The sequence below is a fragment of the Ctenopharyngodon idella genome, chromosome 18 (assembly GCF_019924925.1).
Source record: "Ctenopharyngodon idella isolate HZGC_01 chromosome 18, HZGC01, whole genome shotgun sequence".
Taxonomy (NCBI): Eukaryota; Metazoa; Chordata; class Actinopteri; order Cypriniformes; family Xenocyprididae; genus Ctenopharyngodon; species Ctenopharyngodon idella.
In genome coordinates, this window is record NC_067237.1 from 32,439,124 (window position 1) to 32,459,578 (window position 20,455).

A 20,455-nucleotide genomic window follows, 5' to 3' on the forward strand; every position below is an offset into this window, starting at 1 on the left:
AGGGACCTTCTATTTATACAACACCAAATAGTTCCTTATTAAGCTGCGGTCACATTTACCATCGCCCAGCTAAATTTCTAGGTCAAAATCCAAATAGGAATTCACATAATCGGTTTCGCATCACATGCAGATTTCGTTCGTGTTCAGTTTCGTCATGCTAACCGCATTGACCAACAAAAAAAAAAACTGTATGTTTTGACTTCTGTGTGAGCTGTACACTTATACATCTCTATGCTATTGACAATGGATGCTTTGCTTGCAAATTTTTTCTGAAATTTCACCATTGTGACCACTCCTTTTTTTTAAAATTTTTTTTATTTCAGAGACTACAAATAGAGTCTTTAAAGGGTTAATTCACCTGAAAAATACATGTTCTGTCATTACTCACCCTCATGTCGTTCCAAACCCGTAAGACCTTCGTTCACGTTCGGAACACAAATTAAGATATTTTTGATAAAATCCGTGAGCTTTCTGGCCTCCAGTAGACTGTAACGTTATTACCACTTTCAAGGGCCAGAAAGGTAGTAAAGACATTGTTAAATTAAAGTCGTTATTATTTCAATGTCTTTACTACCTTTCTGGGCCTTGAAAGTGGTAATAATGTTGCAATCTATTGGAGGTCAGAAAGCTCTTGGATTTCATCAAAAATATCTTAATATGTGTTCCGAAGATGAAGGAAGGTTTTACGGGTTTGGAACGACATGAGGGTGAGTAATTAATGACAGATTTTTCATTTTTGGGTGAACTAGCCCTTTAATAACATCAACATTGATGACTATCATTCATCAAATTTCACTTCCCTGAGTGAGGCCCTGTCATGGCTGCCCCAATAACCTTTGTAAGTAGTCTGAGATATTTTATTTTTGCTCAAGCACATTATAAAGAGGTTGATGGTGATTTCATATTTTCAGATCTTGCTTTAGCTTTCTTGCTCTTGATGCTTCTTCTGAAGCCCTGTCCTGCCATGAAGTAGAGGATGGGGTCGATGCAGCTGTTTAGACTGGCTAGAGGTCGCGTGACCTTGTAGGCAATGTTGGCATAGTCAAGCATCGAGCAGCTCACCTGTTTGTCCAGGTAGCGGAAGGTGTAGTATATACTGCGGTTCATGTGGAAAGGCAAGAAGCACAACATGAAAGCCAGAAGCACAATAATAATCATCTTCACTGACTTCTGCTTAAAGCGTTGTGACATTGGTCCATCACCAACACCGGGTTCCTGAAGTTTCCTCACCATCAGTCCGTTGCAGACCAGCACCACCCCAAATGGTAGGACAAAGAGCAGGAACATCACCAACGAGCTGTAGACCAGAAAGTCATTGAAGAGCTCCTTGCTGGTGGTGTCGTAGCAAACCCGTATACCACCATTATCTTTCATCCTGGAGAAATAAAGGATCGGCGCCTGAAAAATCAGCATTGTCGTCCATATGCCCACAGAGACCAAACGAGCACGACGTCCATTCATCCAAGACAAAGAGCGTACCGGATGGCAGACACCTAAAAATCGGTGTAGGCTGATGCAGCTGAGGAAGAGGATGCTTCCGTAGAGGTTCGTGTAGAAGAGAAAGCGAATCAGTTTACACATCGGCTCGCCAAACGGCCAGTCGTTCTCATCAGCGTAATAGTAGATCAGAAACGGAAGGGTGAGGATATAAAGAGTGTCACAGACGTTGAGGTTGATCATGTAGATGGTGCTGGGCTTCCAGTGTTTGGTTCGAAACAAGATGACGTACATGGCGGTGATGTTCAACCCCAGGCCGACCACAAACACCAGAGTGTAACTCACCGGGAGGAGAATGTACTTGAAGTTCTCGTTTAAAACACAGCGATACTGATTGCTGCCATTGGTTGTGCCAGTGTTGTTAAATGTTGCCATTCTGATCTAGATCTGTCAGAGAAAAAGACAATGAAATCAATCAGATCTAAGCAATGAGAAATGAGATTCAAGACTATGGACCAAATATTAAAAATTAAGAAATTACCATAAAATATACCATATATACACCCTGCTCAGCCAAAAAAAGTTGCTGTTTGGATTTAAATCAAAGTTTTAAAGGAGAGGTAAGCCATATTTCAAAAACACTGTTTGGAAGTTAGTCGGACCGACACCAACAACAAACGTGTAGCATCAGCATTAGGGGGCGTATGACAGGTCGAGGAGAAAGAGATTTGAAGAAAGACTGCAGAAAGAGAGATGAGACACAATACAAAAGAGCTCAAAGAATATCACTGGAATAAAGGTTTATGACTGGGCAAGCGCTTTAGGACCCGTGTTAACCCTTTACTGCACACATGTTGATGACATGAAAAAAAAATATTCCACATAATTTTTTGGTTCATTTGGTAACATTTTATTGATAAAAATTTTTTTTGACCTCCCACCCTCCTCCCACCCCAAAATATTTTTGTTGTGCAACAATGGTACAGAATCATAGAGAAATGTATCATCAAAATCACAATTTTTTTTTTAAAATGTCAAGAAATCATTAAGTAAAAAGGGAAAAACACTTGAAAGACATTGATATACTGAATTTGATACATGCATAGGTTTGTATCATGTAGTGTGTCATGCCATATAATGTACTTCATGTAATAAGATTTCACTTCGTACGAAACTTCAAAAAGCAGTTCTTCTCTGCTGTGAAATAGTGGTGTATGTTACAATTTTTGCACATCACTTTGGGTGTTCCTGCACACCCAGGAACCCTGCATCTTCCTTTCTTATAACACATTATGGCCAATGTGAGGTATTGTCCAAAACATCCTCGAAAAGTACCCCTTATCGCACAACATTGCCCTGAGGCAACGAAAAGAAAAACTGAATTTCTGAACATGCAAAATAAAAAAAAAACTTCATAAAACCTGACAAAAGGCTTCTCTACACCTTCATACACACACATATTTTTTATGTACAGTACATGTCATTTTAAATAAGATTACTAAAGCAAATAATCTTGCCGCCTTCTCACACCATGTGATCCTGTGACCATGTGTCAGAACAGGATGTCCCACCTTTAAATGGTGCTTGATAGTGACTCCCACACCTTACTGGACTGTTCTTTGGCACTTTCTCGACCTTTCTAATTGGTTGTAATCATTTAAAGAAAAATTTACTAAACATAGGGCTTAAGAAAACTTTCCTGTGCTGTAGAGGGTTAATATCAGAAAAGCTTTCCAGTGCTGGAGAGAGCTAAGCGGGAAAACCTGAAAACAGACGCGGAGGCTGCTTTGATCCCGCTTCACATGTGAGTAACACTGGGTTTGAGTGTCATTGATTGTCTGGAGCTGCTGTGCTGTTGGCGGCTAACAATGGACTCTTGTTTGTATTTACTCTTGTGTACTGTATTTTCTGTGCTTCCTTGTTGTTTGTTTTATTTGCGCTTTATTTTTCCATCATCTGCGCTTTTTATTTTTCCTTTCCTTTATAGCGATAACTATAAAGATAATGATATAGTTCTAAAAATCGTTCTAAATATGAAAGAATAGCACTGTCCACACCACAGCTATAACAATAACGGTATAGAGAAATGGTATCGTTGGGATCACTTTCAGAACGATTTTTTTCCTGCTGTTAAATGATAAAACACTGACAGCCAATCAGAATCCATTCTAATTTAAGGGCTCACACATTTAAAATGGCAGACGACATTACAGAGAAGTTAATCGCCAAGCTCCAGAAAAAGCCACCACTGTTTGACAAGTCAAACCCCCTTTTCAAGGAAACTTTAAAGAAAATGAGTTGTGCAGGTAAACCACTGCGCACTGACAACCGCTAGAGAATGTGGTATTTAGCGTCATTGTTAGTGCACTCGCCTCGCCTGTCAGCAGCGATCGGGTTTCGAGACCGACTCCGAGCAGGGTGGTTAGGAGTGGAGGGTGAGTTTTGGAGGCGGAGCAATGAAGAGAGGGGTGTGTTTGTTTGGGTTGATTTTAAATACCAACAATGTCCAACAGCGTTTTTGAAATATGGCTTACCCCACCTTTAATGTTGTTTATATGTCTATGTGGTGTTTTTAATGTGCTTTAATGTGGTTCTCCGTCGGTTGAAATCGCGTTCCGGGGGAGGAGAAATGGGAACGTGGGGGCACCGCGATGCGACCGCAAAGGGCACTTTCACTTTCGCGATCAAAGGGGCAGGGACTCAATTTTTGGTCAAGATCTTTAATTCACATTTTCAGTAATCAGTATTCAATAATAATACTTTTTAAATCATATTTGCATCTATTCAAATTGCTTAGAAGCAGCATAAATCTGAAATATATTCAGTTAAAAAGTATGAAGCTGTAGAACAAGCACTATTCAGTTAAAATGTATAAGATTGAAACAAATTGGATTTTTTTTTTTTTTTAAGTTATATTTATGGGCTTTTTGTGCCTTTATTTGGAGAGGACAGTAGAGAGCAAACAGGAAAGCATTGGGCAGAGAGAGGGGGGCAGGATCGGGAAAGGACCTCAAGACGGGAATTGAACTTGGGTCGCCTTGAACGTATTTCTTATGGGTAAGAAACAAGATTTCTGTAATAGCACAACTAAACAATTTTGAGTTGAAATAAAAAAAATTGAGTTAATACAATGAAGGCAATTGGTTTAATCAACAGAAACTCAAAATATTATGTTGTGTTATCTGAACCACATTAATTACTGAAGTTGATTTGACAAAAGAAAAATGTTGTGAAAACAAATCATGACATTTTTTTTTACAGTGCATTTTATTTATGTATGACTGACAAATATGGATCACATTAAGTTTATTCATTCATGTTAAAACTTTTTAACATATTTTATATGCAGTTCAAATACATACATTTTAATTTTCATCACAAATGTTCCATTTTTGACAGATATTTTGTAAAAGATCAACATGCCTTAGCTTGCATACATCAGCATACAAGTTTTTCAACTAACTTTATGTTGTTAACAGAATGTTTCCAAGTATTTACCTGCTGTTTTTCAATGCCCAAGGCAGAAAATTAGCATTTAAAGTAGCACTAAACGGTTGTTCTGGTAATCACACACCCCTTACAGTGCTCTCATTAATGTCAGAGACTAACACATATCGATCAGTTAAGTGAATTAAGCCAGAAAGTAGCTCAAAACTCCCCAAGCATTTCCTCTAAACTTCCTCCAGTATTTGTTGTAGATTGTATCTGCATTAAATGATATATCATATGACTCAAAATATTGGAACATCTTAGACATTAGACATCTTGACAGTTTTACAGTTGCATAATTTACCCACAGACAAGGCTTAAGCTAGATTTAAATGCATGTTTGAGCTGTTTTAACTGAAAGTAATTTGTACTGACATATCTTAAAATATGTCAGTGCCATTGTTTTGTCTCAAGATGCACACCAGTAATGTTTTTTTCTAGGGTATGTTTATAAAAACCTACTTAAATACCTTAATCAAAATAAAGCCTAATCCTGGCTTAGGCTAAGCCCTGTATGTGAAACCGGGCCTTAGTGTTTTAGTTGTTCCCCCTTTGGAATGATTTTGATAGTATTTTGTAAACTATTGTTTTAACAATCTTTTCACAGTGCAAGCTCAATAAAAACTTAGTAATACTGTATACTGATGTTAAAGAACATAATCCTCATTTAGAACATCACAGACATGCAAAATAATAGAAAGAAAACAACTGAAATAACTCACATAGATACTTTCATTGGATCCTTCAGCAATGTGACCAACAGTTGTCTCCTTTCTGTTTGCATACACATAGACCTGTTTTACCTCTGCCTGTTTATTCTGCATTTCTCCATTGTGGGTGTGTTTACATGCCTCAGCCTGCTCTCATAGGCTGCGGCGTCAGCCAATAATATGTCAATCATTCAGAAAACCTCACATAACATGACTGAATTGAGGGAGCTATGGTAGCTGAGGTTTATAACAGCTCCTTTGAGGTTACTTGAATGAGGAAATACTGAGAACACCTGTTTATCAAGACCATGTTTTAATAATTTAATTTAAAAATAACTTTTTTTTTTTGCTCTTCAAATCTCTTGAAAAAGTTCTCATGTCGGTGATGCCTATTACTGGTTCATGCAAAGGAGAACATCAACATTCTGCCTAACATCTACTTTTGTGTTTTGCAGAAGAAAGAAAATTGTACAGTTTTGGAATGAAATGAAGGTGAGTAAATGAGGACAAAATTTGAATTTTGGGGTGAACTTTTCATCTAATAAACTTATTATTGGATGTATCTGCACCAACAACTGAAAAACTACCATGCTTTGCATGAAGACATGTTTCAGAATAGTGCCCTTGGCAAGAACCCTGCAGAGTTTGGCAAAGGAGAAAGGCATATGCTAATTATCAATAATTAACGTCTTAGCCAACAGTACAGTGAAGACAATTTCACGCAGCCCGAAAGAAACTGGAAATTAATTTGTGCAGGGAACTTTCTTTGAAAAAGCGATTCTTAGTTTTGTGCTCTTGATAGTTCTAATTTAAATAGCACATTTTAATGCTATGTTCTTCTAATATATGTTATGTAATGTAGTCCAGCTTCATATTAAAAATTAACTTGAATAAAATCATTTTGTTTAGATGTCACCACCTATTGTTGTGTGAACTGTGTTCCTGAATAACCACTTTAAAGTGCAAATACAACAAATATATATATATATTCTGCCCACTGACAAAACCTAAGCTCCTGAATAAATGAAATTAATGCAAAAACACAAAAACAGCAAAGCTTTGTACTGACCTGTTCCTTTGTCCCTCTCAGGTTGAATTCATCTATGAGACCTTCACAGTTCCAGTGCAAGGATAAAACAAGCTTCATTGGATTTGCATGAGGTCCGTCAGCATTCTTCTGTGACTCAAAAGAAAGAACAAATGGCAAGGTGTTCGATTGCTGTCTTACTTGCCTCACAAAACTGTATTAATTATTACCCTTAGTCAGAAGAGTTATGAACCTGAGCTAAACTCTATGTGGTCAGTCTCTGCACGTACAACAAATGTTTGGGCACACTTGACTGAATTTATGTTTCCCATGATCTTAAAAAACTAAAAATGCAATGCTTTCTGATGCAGTTAGTTTTGTAGACAAATATGAATTTGAATTACATATGAATTTAATTTCTTTTTTTATATTTTATTCTATTTTTAATAGATACATTGGAGTGAATAGTGACGGAAAATCAATGCCCAGTGTACATACAGTATCTCACAGAAGTGAGTACACCCCTCACATTTTTGTAAATAATTTATTATATCTTTTCATGTGACAACACTGAAGAAATGACACTTTGCTACAATGTAAAGTAGTGAGTGTACAGCTTGTATAACAGTGTACATTTGCTGTCCCCTCAAAATAACTCAACACACAGCCATTAATGTCTAAACCGCTGGCCACAAAAGTGAGTACACCCCTAAGTGACAATGTCCAAATTGGGCCTAAAGTGTCAATATTTTGTATGGCCACCATTATTTTCTAGCACTGCCTTAACCCTCCTGGGCATGGAGTTCACCAGAGCTTCACAGGTTGCCACTGGAGTCCTCTTCCACTCCTCCATGACGACATCGGTGCTGGTGGATGTTAGAGACCTAGTGCTCCTCCACCTTCCGTTTGAGGATGCTCAATAGTGTTTAGGTACCCTCAGCTTCTTTAGCAAGGCAGTGGTCATCTTGAAGGTGTGTTTGGGGTCGTTATCATGTTGGAATATTGCCCTGCGGCCCAGTCTCTGAAGGCAGGGGATCATGCTCTGCTTCAGTATGTCACAGTACATGTTGGCATTCATGGTTCCCTCAATGAACTGTAGCTCCCCAGTGCCAGGCAGCACTCATGCAGCCCCAGACCATGACACTCCCACCACCATGCTTGACTGTAGGCAAAACACACTTGTCTTTGTACTCCTCACCTGGTTGCCGCCACACACGCTTGACACCATCTAAACCAAATAAGTTTATCTTGGTCTCATCAGACCACAGGACATGGTTCTAGTAATTCATGTCCTTAGTCTGCTTGTCTTCAGCAAACTGTTTGTGGGCTTTCTTGTGCATCATCTTTAGAAGATGCTTCCTTCTGGGACGACAGCCATGCAGACCAATTTGATGCAGTGTGCGGCGTATGGTTTGAGCACTGACAGGCTGACCCCCAACCCCTTCAACCTCTGCAGCTGGCAAGCTGGCAGCACTCATACGTCTATTTCCCAAACACAACCTCTGGATATGACGCTGAGCATGTGCACTCAACTTCTTTGGTCGACCATGGCGAGGCCTGTTCTGAGTGGAACCTGTCCTGTTAAACTGCTGTATGGTCTTTGCCACCGTGCTGCAGCTCAGTTTCAGTGTCTTGGCAATCTTCTTATAGCCTACGCCATCTTTATGTAGAGCAACAATTCTTTTATTCACATCCTCAGAGAGTTCTTTGCCATGAGGTGCCATGTTGAACTTCCAGTGACCAGTATGAGAGAGTGAGAGCGATAACACCAAATTTAACACACCTGCTCCCCATTCACACCTGAGACCTTAGGCTTGTTCGACTTGATGCAGTGCCGTACAGACCGATCGGCGGCTGACTTGAAGCAGTGCATGCCGGTAAGAAATTTTGTCCGACTTGAGACAGCGGCGACGGCATGTGACTGTGACGTGTGGCATCAAAGTACCGCGAGAGCGATTCGAGATCAGCCCGCCTGAGTCAGCCAGCACAGTTTCTCAAGAGGAGCTGCACGAGCTCTGATGACGACACAGCTGTTTCATGACCAGATTCACCGCATGACAACGATCACATTTGTTTTGTGTTTATTTTCACACCTTCAGTTCCCCTAATGCTCAAAAATCTCTGTTTTTATAACAGTTAAAGCTCTTTTCATGTAGTTGTGATGTTATATTTTGTCATGTTTATCAAAATAAAACTGATAAAAAATGTAGACCCCACTACATTGGTATTAAATAATATATGCTTATGTTGAACTTTATTCTTGTAAAAACAGATGCTGTAAACAGTATATATATTATTGAATGAAATTGACTCTGAAACATCAGTGTATTAGTCAAATATTGCATTTATTTCACTTATCGCTGTGATAAAGTATGCAAACGCAGCGCGAGCGAAATGGCACACTTCATGTACACTTTCGGTCTTGTGGACTTACAATGGCCGCTGTGTGCGCGTGTCCGTTAAGTCCACAAGACCGCAGGGTGTCCCATTCGTCATTTAAGCTTAAAGAAGGCTGCTCGTGAGCGCCCTTTGCGGCTGCTATGCGCCCTCGATGCGCACTTCTGCTGAGCCCGCAAGACTGTGAGCTACGTAGAGGACTTTACCCGGCAGTCAAAGCAGCATTACGTCGTGAAAGTGCGGACTCAGAGGAAGACTGTGGCCCTGTCCCAAACGGCACCCTAAACACTCACAGCCTTCCTACGAGTCCGCACTTTCATGACGTAACGTCGCTTTGACTGTCGGGAAGAATTCTGCCGCGGAGCTCGCACCAGTGCGGGCTCAGCAAAAGTGTGCATCGAGGGCGCATATCGGCCGCAAAGGGGGAGCTCGCGAGCACCCTTCTGAAGCCTAAAATTGACAAATGGGACACCCTACGGTCTCGTGGACTTAACGGACATGCGCACGCGGCAGCCATTGTAAGTCCACAAGACCGAAAGTGCATAGAAGTGTGCCATTTGGGACAGGGCCCGTGGGGGTTTAGGGTGCCATTTGGGACAGGGCCTACGAGAAGCAGAAAGTGTCTGACTTCACGTCTCTGTTTTCATCTCCTCCCCACCTGCAGGCGGCTACTCTCGCCGATCGGTTACATTCAGCCTCAGCCGATGTTGAACACACCTCTTGTAACACTAACGAGTCACATGACACCGGGGAGAGAAAATGGCTAATTGGGCCCAATTTGGACACTTTTACTTAGGGGTGTAGCCTACTCACTTTTGTGGCCAGCGGTTTAGACATTAATGGCTGTGTGTTGAGTTATTTTAAGGGGACAGCAAATTTACACTGTTACACAAGCTGTACACTCACTACTTTACATTGTAGCAAAGTGTCATTTCTTCAGTGTTGTCACATGAGAAGATATAATAAAATATTTACAAAAATGTGAGGGGTGTACTCACTTCTGTGATATACTGTATGAGCTTTTTAAAAATGTTTAAACGCATTCAACTCATGAAGTTGGTTGATAAATGTCCAAAGTGAGCAGAGCTGGAATGTAGACAAAGAAACTAAACTTTATTTGTGTAACATGTTTTGATCACTACATCATTCCCATACTATTATTCTAGCATGTAGATAATTGTCATAATAAAGATGGAGTAGTTTTGACTGCTCTTTGAAGGAATATTCTCTCTTTCATTACCATTATCTTACATTGTGACAACTAGCCCCGGTATATTCAGAGAGATTTACATTATGGAAAAAGAATAAACTCACTGTATTTTTAAAATAATGGGAGGTTCATACTGGTATGTGCATCCATTTTAGGAGTTTCTTAGATCTTGTTATGCATGATTCATTGTGTAACATCCAATGAATATGATTTTATATGTTGCCAATAGCTATATATTCTTCCTTGCTGTTTTTACAATGTCAAGTCCTACAAAGGTTTTAGAAAATCCAGAACTGTTTGTCTGTCTGTCTATAGTTATTTTATCTGTTTATCTATCTATGTTTACAGAATTCCACAGTCTTATTATTTTTGCAACTCTCTCAGAAGTAAATCAAATTTGTTATGTTTTTATCCTGAGGATAAAGAATCATTCGAATTGCGTAATTTACTCGCTTTACTATGGCTAAGGCCTAGGTTATGAATATTAATGAACTCCTTTCGATTCTTGGACTGTCCAATCAAATAACGCAATTATTATTTAAATAACCAGCTGACTGTTACCCACGTACCAACGGCGGCCAATCAGGTGCGCCTATTGAGCGAACGTCCCGTTACGTAATTAATATTCATGAGCTAAGCCTTCCCGTAGTAGGGTTCGTATAGCGGGGTTCGGTGTGTCCGGTCCGGGGCGCTGTTGGGCTGGTTTTACGGTTCGAGCCTGCTCTTTGGAGGCAGATTCTCTCTTTCATTACTTTCTCCCCTGATCCGCAGTGTTTGTTGAGCGTCTGCCCGACTGGACCTGCTTCATCATGGCCGTCTGAATTCAGATCTGAATCCCAGTCTGATACCCTTTTCTTAATCATCAACCCCGTTCGCTCTGGGAATCATTTCTTTGGGATTTTACTTAATTTGTGCCAATGTTTAAACATGCAGCCTCCGCCAAGAAAGGTAAGAAACCAGCGTTGGAACAATGTGTGTGTGTGTGTGGTGTGTGTGTGTTTTCTTTAAATGTGATTTGCAACATTGTTACATTGTCCCGAAGTTTCAACTTTGTTTCCAGCCGCTGTTTGTTTTGAAACAATGTATCAGTTTTTATTTGTAACGGAAACGATGTATAAAAGAGTTTTCTCGATCAGTTCTGTTTTTATTGTTGTTTTTAAAGCAGCAGCGGTGGTAAATAATCCCGAAATTCCGCAGATATCTTACCAGAGATGATAGATGCGTGTTTTAGGGGCTGGTTTGCTCTCAGATAACGGTTAAACCATGCAGCCATGAGAGTCGTCTTGTTTTGTGTGTTTTTACTCAGATTGAACCCAGTCACCATGCTTTTGTCAAATAGACGGAGCACTGATCAGTATTCTAACCCTAAAGTCTGACATTTGGTTACACATCTCGGTTAAATGTGTCCAAATGTCATTTACATCGTGGAAATATGAGTTTAAAAGCATAAGTCCTACAGAAATATGTTTTTCTGTCTCTCACAGAGGTGACAGCAGGGGTGTTGGGTTTCAAACTCATGTCCCACAGGCTGTATGGAGGAATGTGAAATTACCTCGCAAAAACATAGTATTCCTATCATTCCACACACATTCATGTGTTTAAATCATCAAAGCATTGCATCAGAGCGTAAAAGCCTTAAAGGTGACGTTTGACTTTTGCTATTGCTTTGTCTTGTGAAGAGGAGAAAGGCTGATAGCATGTAGCACAGGTTTACCCCCTAAAACCCCGTTATTTTCGAAAAATGATGTTTTAAAATGGAAATATTAAACAAAGATGCGTATAATACTCGTTTTCTTTGGTCGGTGTAACGCTGGTAATGTTTGCTTGGATTTAAATGTACGAAAAATGACGTTTAGCTCTACAGACATGCAGGAGACAGGATACAGTATGATTTGCATAAATGTGTGTTTTTAGAAAAATTAAAAGGTGAATGTTCCTAACAGACAGTAAATATGTCATCTAATGTCTCTTTCAAACCAAATATCTGATCTGGTCTGTGTCTGACATCAGTTTGGATATTTCCATAAAGGTCTGATCAGCCTCTCCACAGTAATAAATGCCTGGAAAAATGTGCTGTTTTGTTAATTCACTGTTGCTTTCCTCTGACGCAAATGGTGTTGTTAGTGTTTCCTCCATCTCGGAGTAATAATGCTTCACCTGTACGGCTCAAAGTGGTGATGAGAGCCGTGCAGCCGGCTGTCATACTGTGTGTTATGGTGCAGCCTGTAACATTGTGTCTTGCTGATGCTGCCAGGGTTGGAAACCTGGGCGTTCTGTATTATTTTCCATCCTTATTGGCTTTAACCTTTAGGGAGTTGTTATAGAACCAATTATCTCCTCACCTGCCAAGTGGAGAACTTCTGTTGTAATTAACAGTGTCTCCCCAGATATTAGTCAACCTGCCCGGGCTCATTGGTCTGGTCCCGTTGGGTTTTTCTTGGCCTTGTAGTCGCATTTGGGTTGTGAACCTCAGGTACCTTTTTATGTGTTTTATTTAAACACAACATGATTGAACCCAAGACCATGGCCATTTGTAGGGTGTTCGATGACCAGTTCTTAAATGTATACATTTGGTCTCCTAATCTTCAGGACAATTAAATTTCTATGTAATATTTGTATGTTTTTTGGCAATGTGCAAGGGGGATTGTTATAAGAGCATTTAACTTAAAAAGAAATGTTATCAATGCCGTATTTCCTGTAATCATGATTAATTTATAGAGTTCCTGAAGGTTTTGGCAGCACAAAGCTATTTACAAGTTTAATCAATGTTGTTTCATAATAGAAGTGTTCCATATCATTCCCTCCACAACTTTAAGTTCCATATGTGAGCAGTTGAAGGTCTTAAATGAAACCTGCTTCTTTTACTGTTGACCTCAAAGCATTTATGTTTGCTACTTACTTTAGACAAACCTCTATCCTGATACTGATATGACACTACACTCTTAAAGGGTTAGTTCACCCCAAAATGAAAATTCTGTCATTAATTACTCACCCTCATGTCGTTCCAAACCTGTAAGACTTTCGTTCATCTTCAGAAGACGAATGACGATCAGCCGAACCTGAATGACGTGCGAGAACAAACCTCTTCCAGAAGCTCAAACGTGCTGTGTAAGACACAAGAATTAACCTCATTGGTTACGCGGCACGTTTAACCTTCCGGAATAGGTTCGTTCTCACGCTTCATTCAGGTTCGGTTGAGTTTCTGTTTATGTTCTCTGATCAAGGTTTATATGTGAGTAAATGCCTAAATTAAATCTGTTCATCATAAAAAGTGTCCCTTCAGAAAATTTGGACTAAACCGCTCAATGCATATGGATTAGTTTTCCGATCCTTCATTAACTTTTTGAAGCGTCAAGGTTCCAGTTGCAAAGGCAGTCTATGGAGGGACAGAAATCTCTCAAATTTCATCAAAAAGATCTTCATTTGTGTTCTGAAGATGAACGAAAGTCTTACGGGTTTGGAACGACATGAGGGTGAGTAATTAATGACAGAATTGTCATTTTTGGGTGAACTAACCCTTTAAAGTAAATGCATCTATGGTTCTATGAAGAATCTTTAACATCCATAGAACCTTTCCATTGCACAAAATGTTCTTTATAGTGGGAAAAGGTTCTTCAGATCTTTAAAATGTTCTTCAGTTCACACTAAGAAAAATTATTCTTTTAAGAACCGTTTACTGAAATGTTCTTTGGGGAATCCAAAATGGTTCATTTATGGTATCGCTCTCACCCCCCACCCCTTTGTAACAAAATAAAAAATGTGCCAAAAAGTGACTTTAGTGCATTTTTGGACCGAATACCATGGTACGTGAATGTGTACTCACTCAGTACCATGGCATGCCAATGTTCTAAATGTGTGGTTCTGCTGATTACTTGCTTCTCTGTTTTTTGATGCTGTGCTGATGCAGATTTTATAACCTCTTTTTGTGTAAATAGTTTCTGAAGTTTTCAGATATCATTAAATATGGAATCTTAGGATGTGTCATGCCAGGGAACAATTTCCCTGTCATGCTAAATAACACATTTTTCTCATAATAAAAGTCCATAATTCATCTTTACTGTTTTGTTATAATCATTTAATCTTATCCAGATTACATAACTTGGAAACACTTCAGACATGTCAAAGCCTTGGAAGCATTTGAACTTTATGGTGATACATTTCTTCCAATATGTCCATGTCTGTAGAAAAAATGCAAATATCTGTTTTTAATTTTGGTACAGTTTTTATTAATCTGAGAGTTGTGTTTCAGATGGTGTAATAATGTGTTAAATAACATCTGTATGCTAAAAAATCTTACAAAAAGCATCATCGTCACACCGTGTCTACACAGGACAATGCGACGTGACAAAAGACAATAGAACCCATGGCCTCAGATTAAAAAATCCCCCTAGAAGAGTCACCTAAGGAGGGAATTTCCCATATTTTCCAAAATGAAATTCAGGCCTTGATACAGTATGCCAAGGAAAACCAAAGCTTCTGAATAAGTATCGGAAAAAGTATCGTTCATTCAGGAACTGGTATTGAAGTCAAGGTATCGGTATCGATTTTGAAAATTTTTGAACGATATCCAGCCCTACCCATTATAATCAGTGATGTTGTCTACACTGGATGCGGTGCGACACGACAAATCCCCAACAGTAAACTGATGCCTCATTCTATTTATGACGTGCTCAAAGCACTTGCGATACTTCTCATAGGAAGGACAAATGGATTTGCAATGGTCGCTTTGTCATGTCCAGTGTAGACAGCTTCTATCTGTCCGGTCACATCCGGTGTAGACGCAGTGTTAGTCCATGGTACAATACATCTAAAATACATATTTTGTAAGGAGGTGATGTGTCTGTCTATTCTTGATCAGGCTTAAATCAGGCCTGTGATTGCTCAGCTTAGACTAATAAAGAACAATAATATAGAACCATATCTATATTAGTCTAAACTATAAGATGAGCAATATATATTGTATTATACTACAGGGCTGTTGAGTGCTTGAATCTGATTGGTTGACGAACGCAATTATTTTCAGAGAAACACAAGGCTAAAGTAGTTCTAGGCGGGTTTTGACCACATTACAGTTCCATATCACTTGATACTCCATACCAAATGATTTCAGTTATTTCAAAAGGTCCTTATAGCCTACAACGGCAAAAGAAACTAAACCCACATCGACCAAGCAAATAAATATAGTAAACAATAGGATAAAAATGACAATTATTGTCATGGTTTTTGCTACAAAATACGTTTTAGTGTCCTGTAAGCGCATACTGTTCTCACTGTATACGGACACGTATTCGCACAGAAACGTGTTGTCCACCCTGCTCTGACGAATTAATCAGTAAAACAGTTTAAGCTAATAATACATGATAGTTCTTACCAGTGAGGTAATAACTGTGCGGTTCTTGAGGTAGATAAACTTATAGTTTCGTTATTAGTAGAGACACTGCTGCCATGAGAGATGCACAGACTCAGACTAATTCACATATGCTTATTCTCTCTCTCTCTCTCTGTCTGTCTGTCTGTCTGTCTGTCTGTCTGTCTCTCTCTCTCTGTCTGTCTGTCTCTCTCTCTCTCTCTCTCTCTCTCTCTCTCTCTCTCTCTCTCTCTCTCTCTCTCTCTCTCAACTGCGTTAATAACTGTATCAACGGTATTATTCTGCTATCAAGGCTCAAGCCTCCGTTACTAGTTCTGAAATGATGTTTTGGAATTAGCAATGGAGGCTTTGGGGTGAGATGCGTAAGAAATTAGTCCCACACACAAGAGTGTTTAAGGACAAAAACCTGACAAATGTCTTGAAATACAACATCTGAATAGTGTCTTGCTGTGTGGTAACCGTAGTATAAGTGGAATAATTGACTCCGGACCGTTGAATTATTAGAAAACAATGCACACCCGAGGTGTAATTCCCGCCGCTTTGCTTTGTGGCCGCATTACCACCTTGGGTGTGTATTATTTTCTAATAATTCAATGGCCCGGAGTCAATTATTACTTGCATATAGAATAGTTTAAAGCTGAAGTATGTTATATTCACGCTATTGAAATAATTATTATTTCCAAACAGGTTTCCTGACCACCACTGGTCAGGTTGTCCCACCCACAAACTCACGCCATGTTTTGAGTCGCAACATGTCAAACTGGGACAGGAGAAAGAGTTTTAACATTCAAAAAATGATACACTTCAGCTTTAATTACTCTCTTGTGACTGCGAGTGACTATATACATGATTTATATATGTTTTTATAGAAAGAATCAACCATAAAAATGTGTCAATCTGCTCTGTTAGAGTTTGATTGCAGGAATTTTTATCTTGTCATTTGGAAAGGTTGTGAATTTGTCGTTGTGGCGCATATGGCTGACTGGAGCTGGAAACACAATAATGAGCTCATGTGGGACAGTGTGTGTGTGTGTATGTGTGTGCAAGTGGCATGTGCCATCCTCTTCCTCGCCTCTAATGATGTTGTCTGCTCTTCAGGTAAAAGTGACACAGGAATTGAAGAACACACATACGGAGCAGCTTGGCCGCCTGCATCTTAAACACCAGACAGAATGTGATTTATTGGAAGATATGAGGTAAGCCATTGAATGAAAATAGTGCCTAAAACACACATACATCCATACAAGTTAACAAATAAAATAGAATGCAGAGAGCGAGAGAATTCTCCCTGTTTCTGAAGACCGCTCGGATCGCAGAACCGGGATGTGACGAAGGCATTTCCTTTGGACTTCCTGCTTGCGGGCCAGTTGTTCCCACAGCTGGAAGTCATAACAGCTCTGCTCTTCTCTTTTTTTTCCTGTTTTTTTTTTTTCTCTCCTTGTCTTCTCTTTAAAGGGATTGAGGGCTGGTTCAGAACAGGGGGAGGGAATCGTGTTAAAACCGCTGCTTTTGGACACGGAATTTATGAACGTCTTCTGCGTGTATGTGTTTGTACATGCTTACGGGTGTTTCGGAAGATATTTGACATTGGCACACCCTCACGTTGGAGCTGAAGACGAAAATTGCAGTGCAATCATAATCTACTGCACAGGCTATTTTGGTGTATGTTTGTGTGATGGAGTGAAAAGAAGTTTCTGTCCAAAAGAGACCGAGAGAGGATGAGGATGGGTTAAACTGCATATTTTTACAAGCGATTAGTTGATGGATTTTCCGAAGGACTAGTCTGAAGAGTGTAATTTCTAGTGACACTAGTGGTAGGGTTAGTTTTTCAAATAAAATAGCAAAAATAATGACTGTTTTCAATCTGGTTTACATCTCCCTCACCCCCATTTTCCTTCCTTCCTATAATATATATATATATATGTATATATGTGTGTGTGTGTATGTATTTATATTTATTTATTTATTTTATTTTTTGTGTGTGTGCACCATATATTCTGGAATATAAGTCACTTTTTAACATCTAAAACATGGTGCGACTTATGTAATGCAATTAACACCAAGCACGTAAAAAAAATACAACACACACATTTGGATTTGAATGTAGAGGTACTGAAGCCTATATTTATTTATATAGCATGTTTCCTATACACCAGTAGTTACTTTTAAATGAATTCATTTAGGTGTTTCTAATAAATATAGTTTATATTGAATGCCACTGTAATTTGTTGTTTTATAATTATTTTTCATTCCTGTTCCGTTGTGAATACTGTTAAATTTAGACAATTTATTGTATTTTAGTTCCCCTCAATCCACATGTTTATAGTGTTTGTTTTTAAATGTTTAGTTTTATTTACTGGTATTAAGGTGACTTATACACTGTGACTTATAAGCGTTTTTTTCCTTCAACAATGCAATTTTGACCCTGTGCGACTTATTTCTGGAAAATACTGTGTTTTTATATCACAGAAAACATTAATACAGCTTAAGTAATAAAAATAAAAAAAGTTCAATCTTACTGGATACAAGACAACAGTCAGTAGTAAAATAATAACAAAGAAACTAATTACAGGCAAAAGAACAAATAAATACAAACCCCCTAGTGTGCTGCTAGATTCTGTAAAGCTGTGAGTACTAAAATTAAGAATCAGATGTTTTAATTAAGCAATAATGTACTTGAAACCTTGTTGTATTGTGAAAATAGACAAGGCCGAAGAGATTGCAAATGTTTCACTGTGTTAAACATTTTGCCATGACTATATTTGCAATATAGCCTGGCCTGATTGGCCTCCTGTGTGTGTGTGTGTATAAATAAATAAATAAATAAATAAATATATATATATATATATATATATATATATATATATATATATATATATATATATATATATAAAATATTCTTATATTCTTATTTGTCATACCTGCTTTTCGGAGAAAGGACAAACTTTATTCCATGCAGGTAGCAGAGTCATTCTGCCAGTGTCTAGCTTTGAATCTTTACACAGAACAGCTAGCAGCACACTTTAATAGCTTTACGCCTCATAGCCAAAGACCTTCAGCTTGTATTTCTGCTGTCCCCGACTACAGGCAGTATGGAAGACAAAAAAAAAATACAGTGAGACATGAAAGTCAGTCACACTGTGAGTCAGCTAACCATCTGGAATCCTGCCGAATGTGCAGTTTCCTAGCTGCTGCTAGCGATGATGCCACATTTAAAGGTGATGTTTGTGATTATTTTTGATCTTAAAATGCTTAGTTTAATGTGCAGGAACAACAGTATGAAGGCTATTGAAATATTGATCTGTTTGTTTGAGGTCTGTCATAATGGAAGGGAAGGTTGAAATGCATGGAAAATCTGTTTGGAAACTCTTAACTCTTAAATTTTGCAGTATCGCCACTAGTGGCACAGAACTACATACTTTACCATGAATTTGACCTGAAAGTAAGACGGTCTGTTCAGGATTTCAAAATCATGTCCAAGATCATGTCTAACTTTGAAAAATTAGTATAATTAGTAGAAAGATATCTTTTCTATGTTGACTTTTCGATTAATGCAGAGTGGACTGCACTTTTATATAAAGCTTATCGAGACTAAAGCCCTAGAAATGTATATTTAGCTCCAGACTAAAGATACGGTAACATTTACTGTTGTTCAGCAATTTTTCACAGTTGAAATTGAGTCAATTTACTATGAATCTGTGGATTTTCGCCTGAGGGATTTCCCCACACAGATTTCGGATTGGGATCAAGTTGGTTACACAAATTTGCTGGTTTGAACAACAGAAAGTGGCTTGGTTTGACTTCGGTGTGAGCTGTGCTTCAAACATTATTAATAATGGAAGTCAGAAATTTCTGTAATGTTACTGCACCTTAACCCAAAAAGGGACTAGGGATGTAAAATTGACTTGTTCTTTCAGTTTGTGCTGTTTGTTGCATAAGGTAGACTAGCATGAAAAGAAAATCACAGATGCCACAGCTTTTTCCTACTTGAAAACACATTACATTTCCATGGACCTAATGGTGACTTTATGATCTTGTCATTTCTCACTGTCAAAGACATAGATTCGGTCTTTCTCCTCTGTTCTTTGTTTCTCTGTCTGACTCTTGCTGACAGACACATACACAAACATTCTCAAGGTGGTCTAGTGGGATAAATCGATGTCTCGGTCAGGAGTCAAAAAGCCCCATTGATTTGAGCTTCTCTTTTGGGTTTGATCTTCCTGTTTACCTACTGGCCCACTAATGCTCTGAACGTAATCTCTCAGAGAGGACGAGGGGACAGCCATGTGAGCAGATTTATTATAACTCTAGAACTTAAGTGCAGTCATGCTCACACTGTGTCAGATATATTTAAGGGTGAGTTCATAGTGTATTTTGGGAAGTACTGCTGACTCTTACAGACCGGAATGCTGGAGTCAGTAGTAACTTCAAACATGAAGGTCTCTGCTGTAGTCTGTGTGTTTTTATTTCTTCTGTTGCTTACCCATTTGCAAATGCGCAGGCGTTGATGTGAGCACTTGGCCAATCAAACATACTTAAGTTAGTTAACTGTGTTGAGGGAACTTCCTGTTCATTTTTGCCAACAGGAATGGTTCCGGGTGGTTACTAGGTGGTTGCTAGGCTGCTCTGAGTTACTGCCAATTGGTAAAGTCAAAAAAAGTCCTCCTTCAAGATATTGTGGTAACTAGATATGGCTCAGGTGAGGGACTTTTTTTGACTTTACAAATAGGCAGTAACTCAGTCTTAAGTCTGTGGGATTTTTGTGGGCTGTGCTTATTTGTATGGCTGCATAATTTGACCAAATATTTATGATTTTA

The 20,455-nt window shown here is 38.8% G+C and overlaps 2 protein-coding genes across 4 annotated transcripts in view; one reads left to right on the forward strand and one right to left on the reverse strand.

Moving 5' to 3' along the window:
• Positions 1–805: 805 nt before the first annotated feature.
• LOC127499856 (P2Y purinoceptor 2-like) lies at positions 806–6,844 on the reverse strand. 2 transcript variants are annotated; one of them, XM_051870493.1, is made up of 2 exons: positions 6,706–6,844; positions 806–1,884 (listed from the first exon to the last, which is right to left on the reverse strand). In XM_051870493.1, the coding sequence occupies exon 2, from the start codon at positions 1,870–1,872 to the stop codon at positions 877–879; it is 996 nt and encodes a 331-aa protein (XP_051726453.1). In that variant the 5' UTR covers positions 1,873–1,884; positions 6,706–6,844; the 3' UTR covers positions 806–876. The 2 variants fall into 2 exon arrangements, with proteins under 2 accessions (XP_051726453.1, XP_051726454.1); XM_051870494.1 differs by lacking the exon at positions 6,706–6,844 and adding an exon at positions 5,649–5,720.
• Positions 6,845–10,920: 4,076 nt separating this feature from the next.
• Positions 10,921–20,455, forward strand: part of LOC127499521 (F-BAR and double SH3 domains protein 2-like) — a 102,025-nt gene continuing 92,490 nt past the window's right edge. The window contains exons 1-2 of one of the 2 annotated variants that reach the window (XM_051869885.1): positions 10,921–11,218; positions 16,737–16,834. In XM_051869885.1, coding sequence (XP_051725845.1) covers positions 11,198–11,218; positions 16,737–16,834 — 119 coding nt within the window. In that variant the 5' untranslated portion in view covers positions 10,921–11,197. The remainder of the gene's footprint in view (positions 11,219–16,736; positions 16,835–20,455) is intronic. The other variant, XM_051869886.1, reaches the window with a different exon arrangement.

Bases quoted from the DNA above. Each gene is read 5' to 3' on its own strand.
- LOC127499856 (XM_051870493.1), bottom strand. From the start codon at position 1,872: ATGGCAACATTTAACAACACTGGCACAACCAATGGCAGCAATCAGTAT.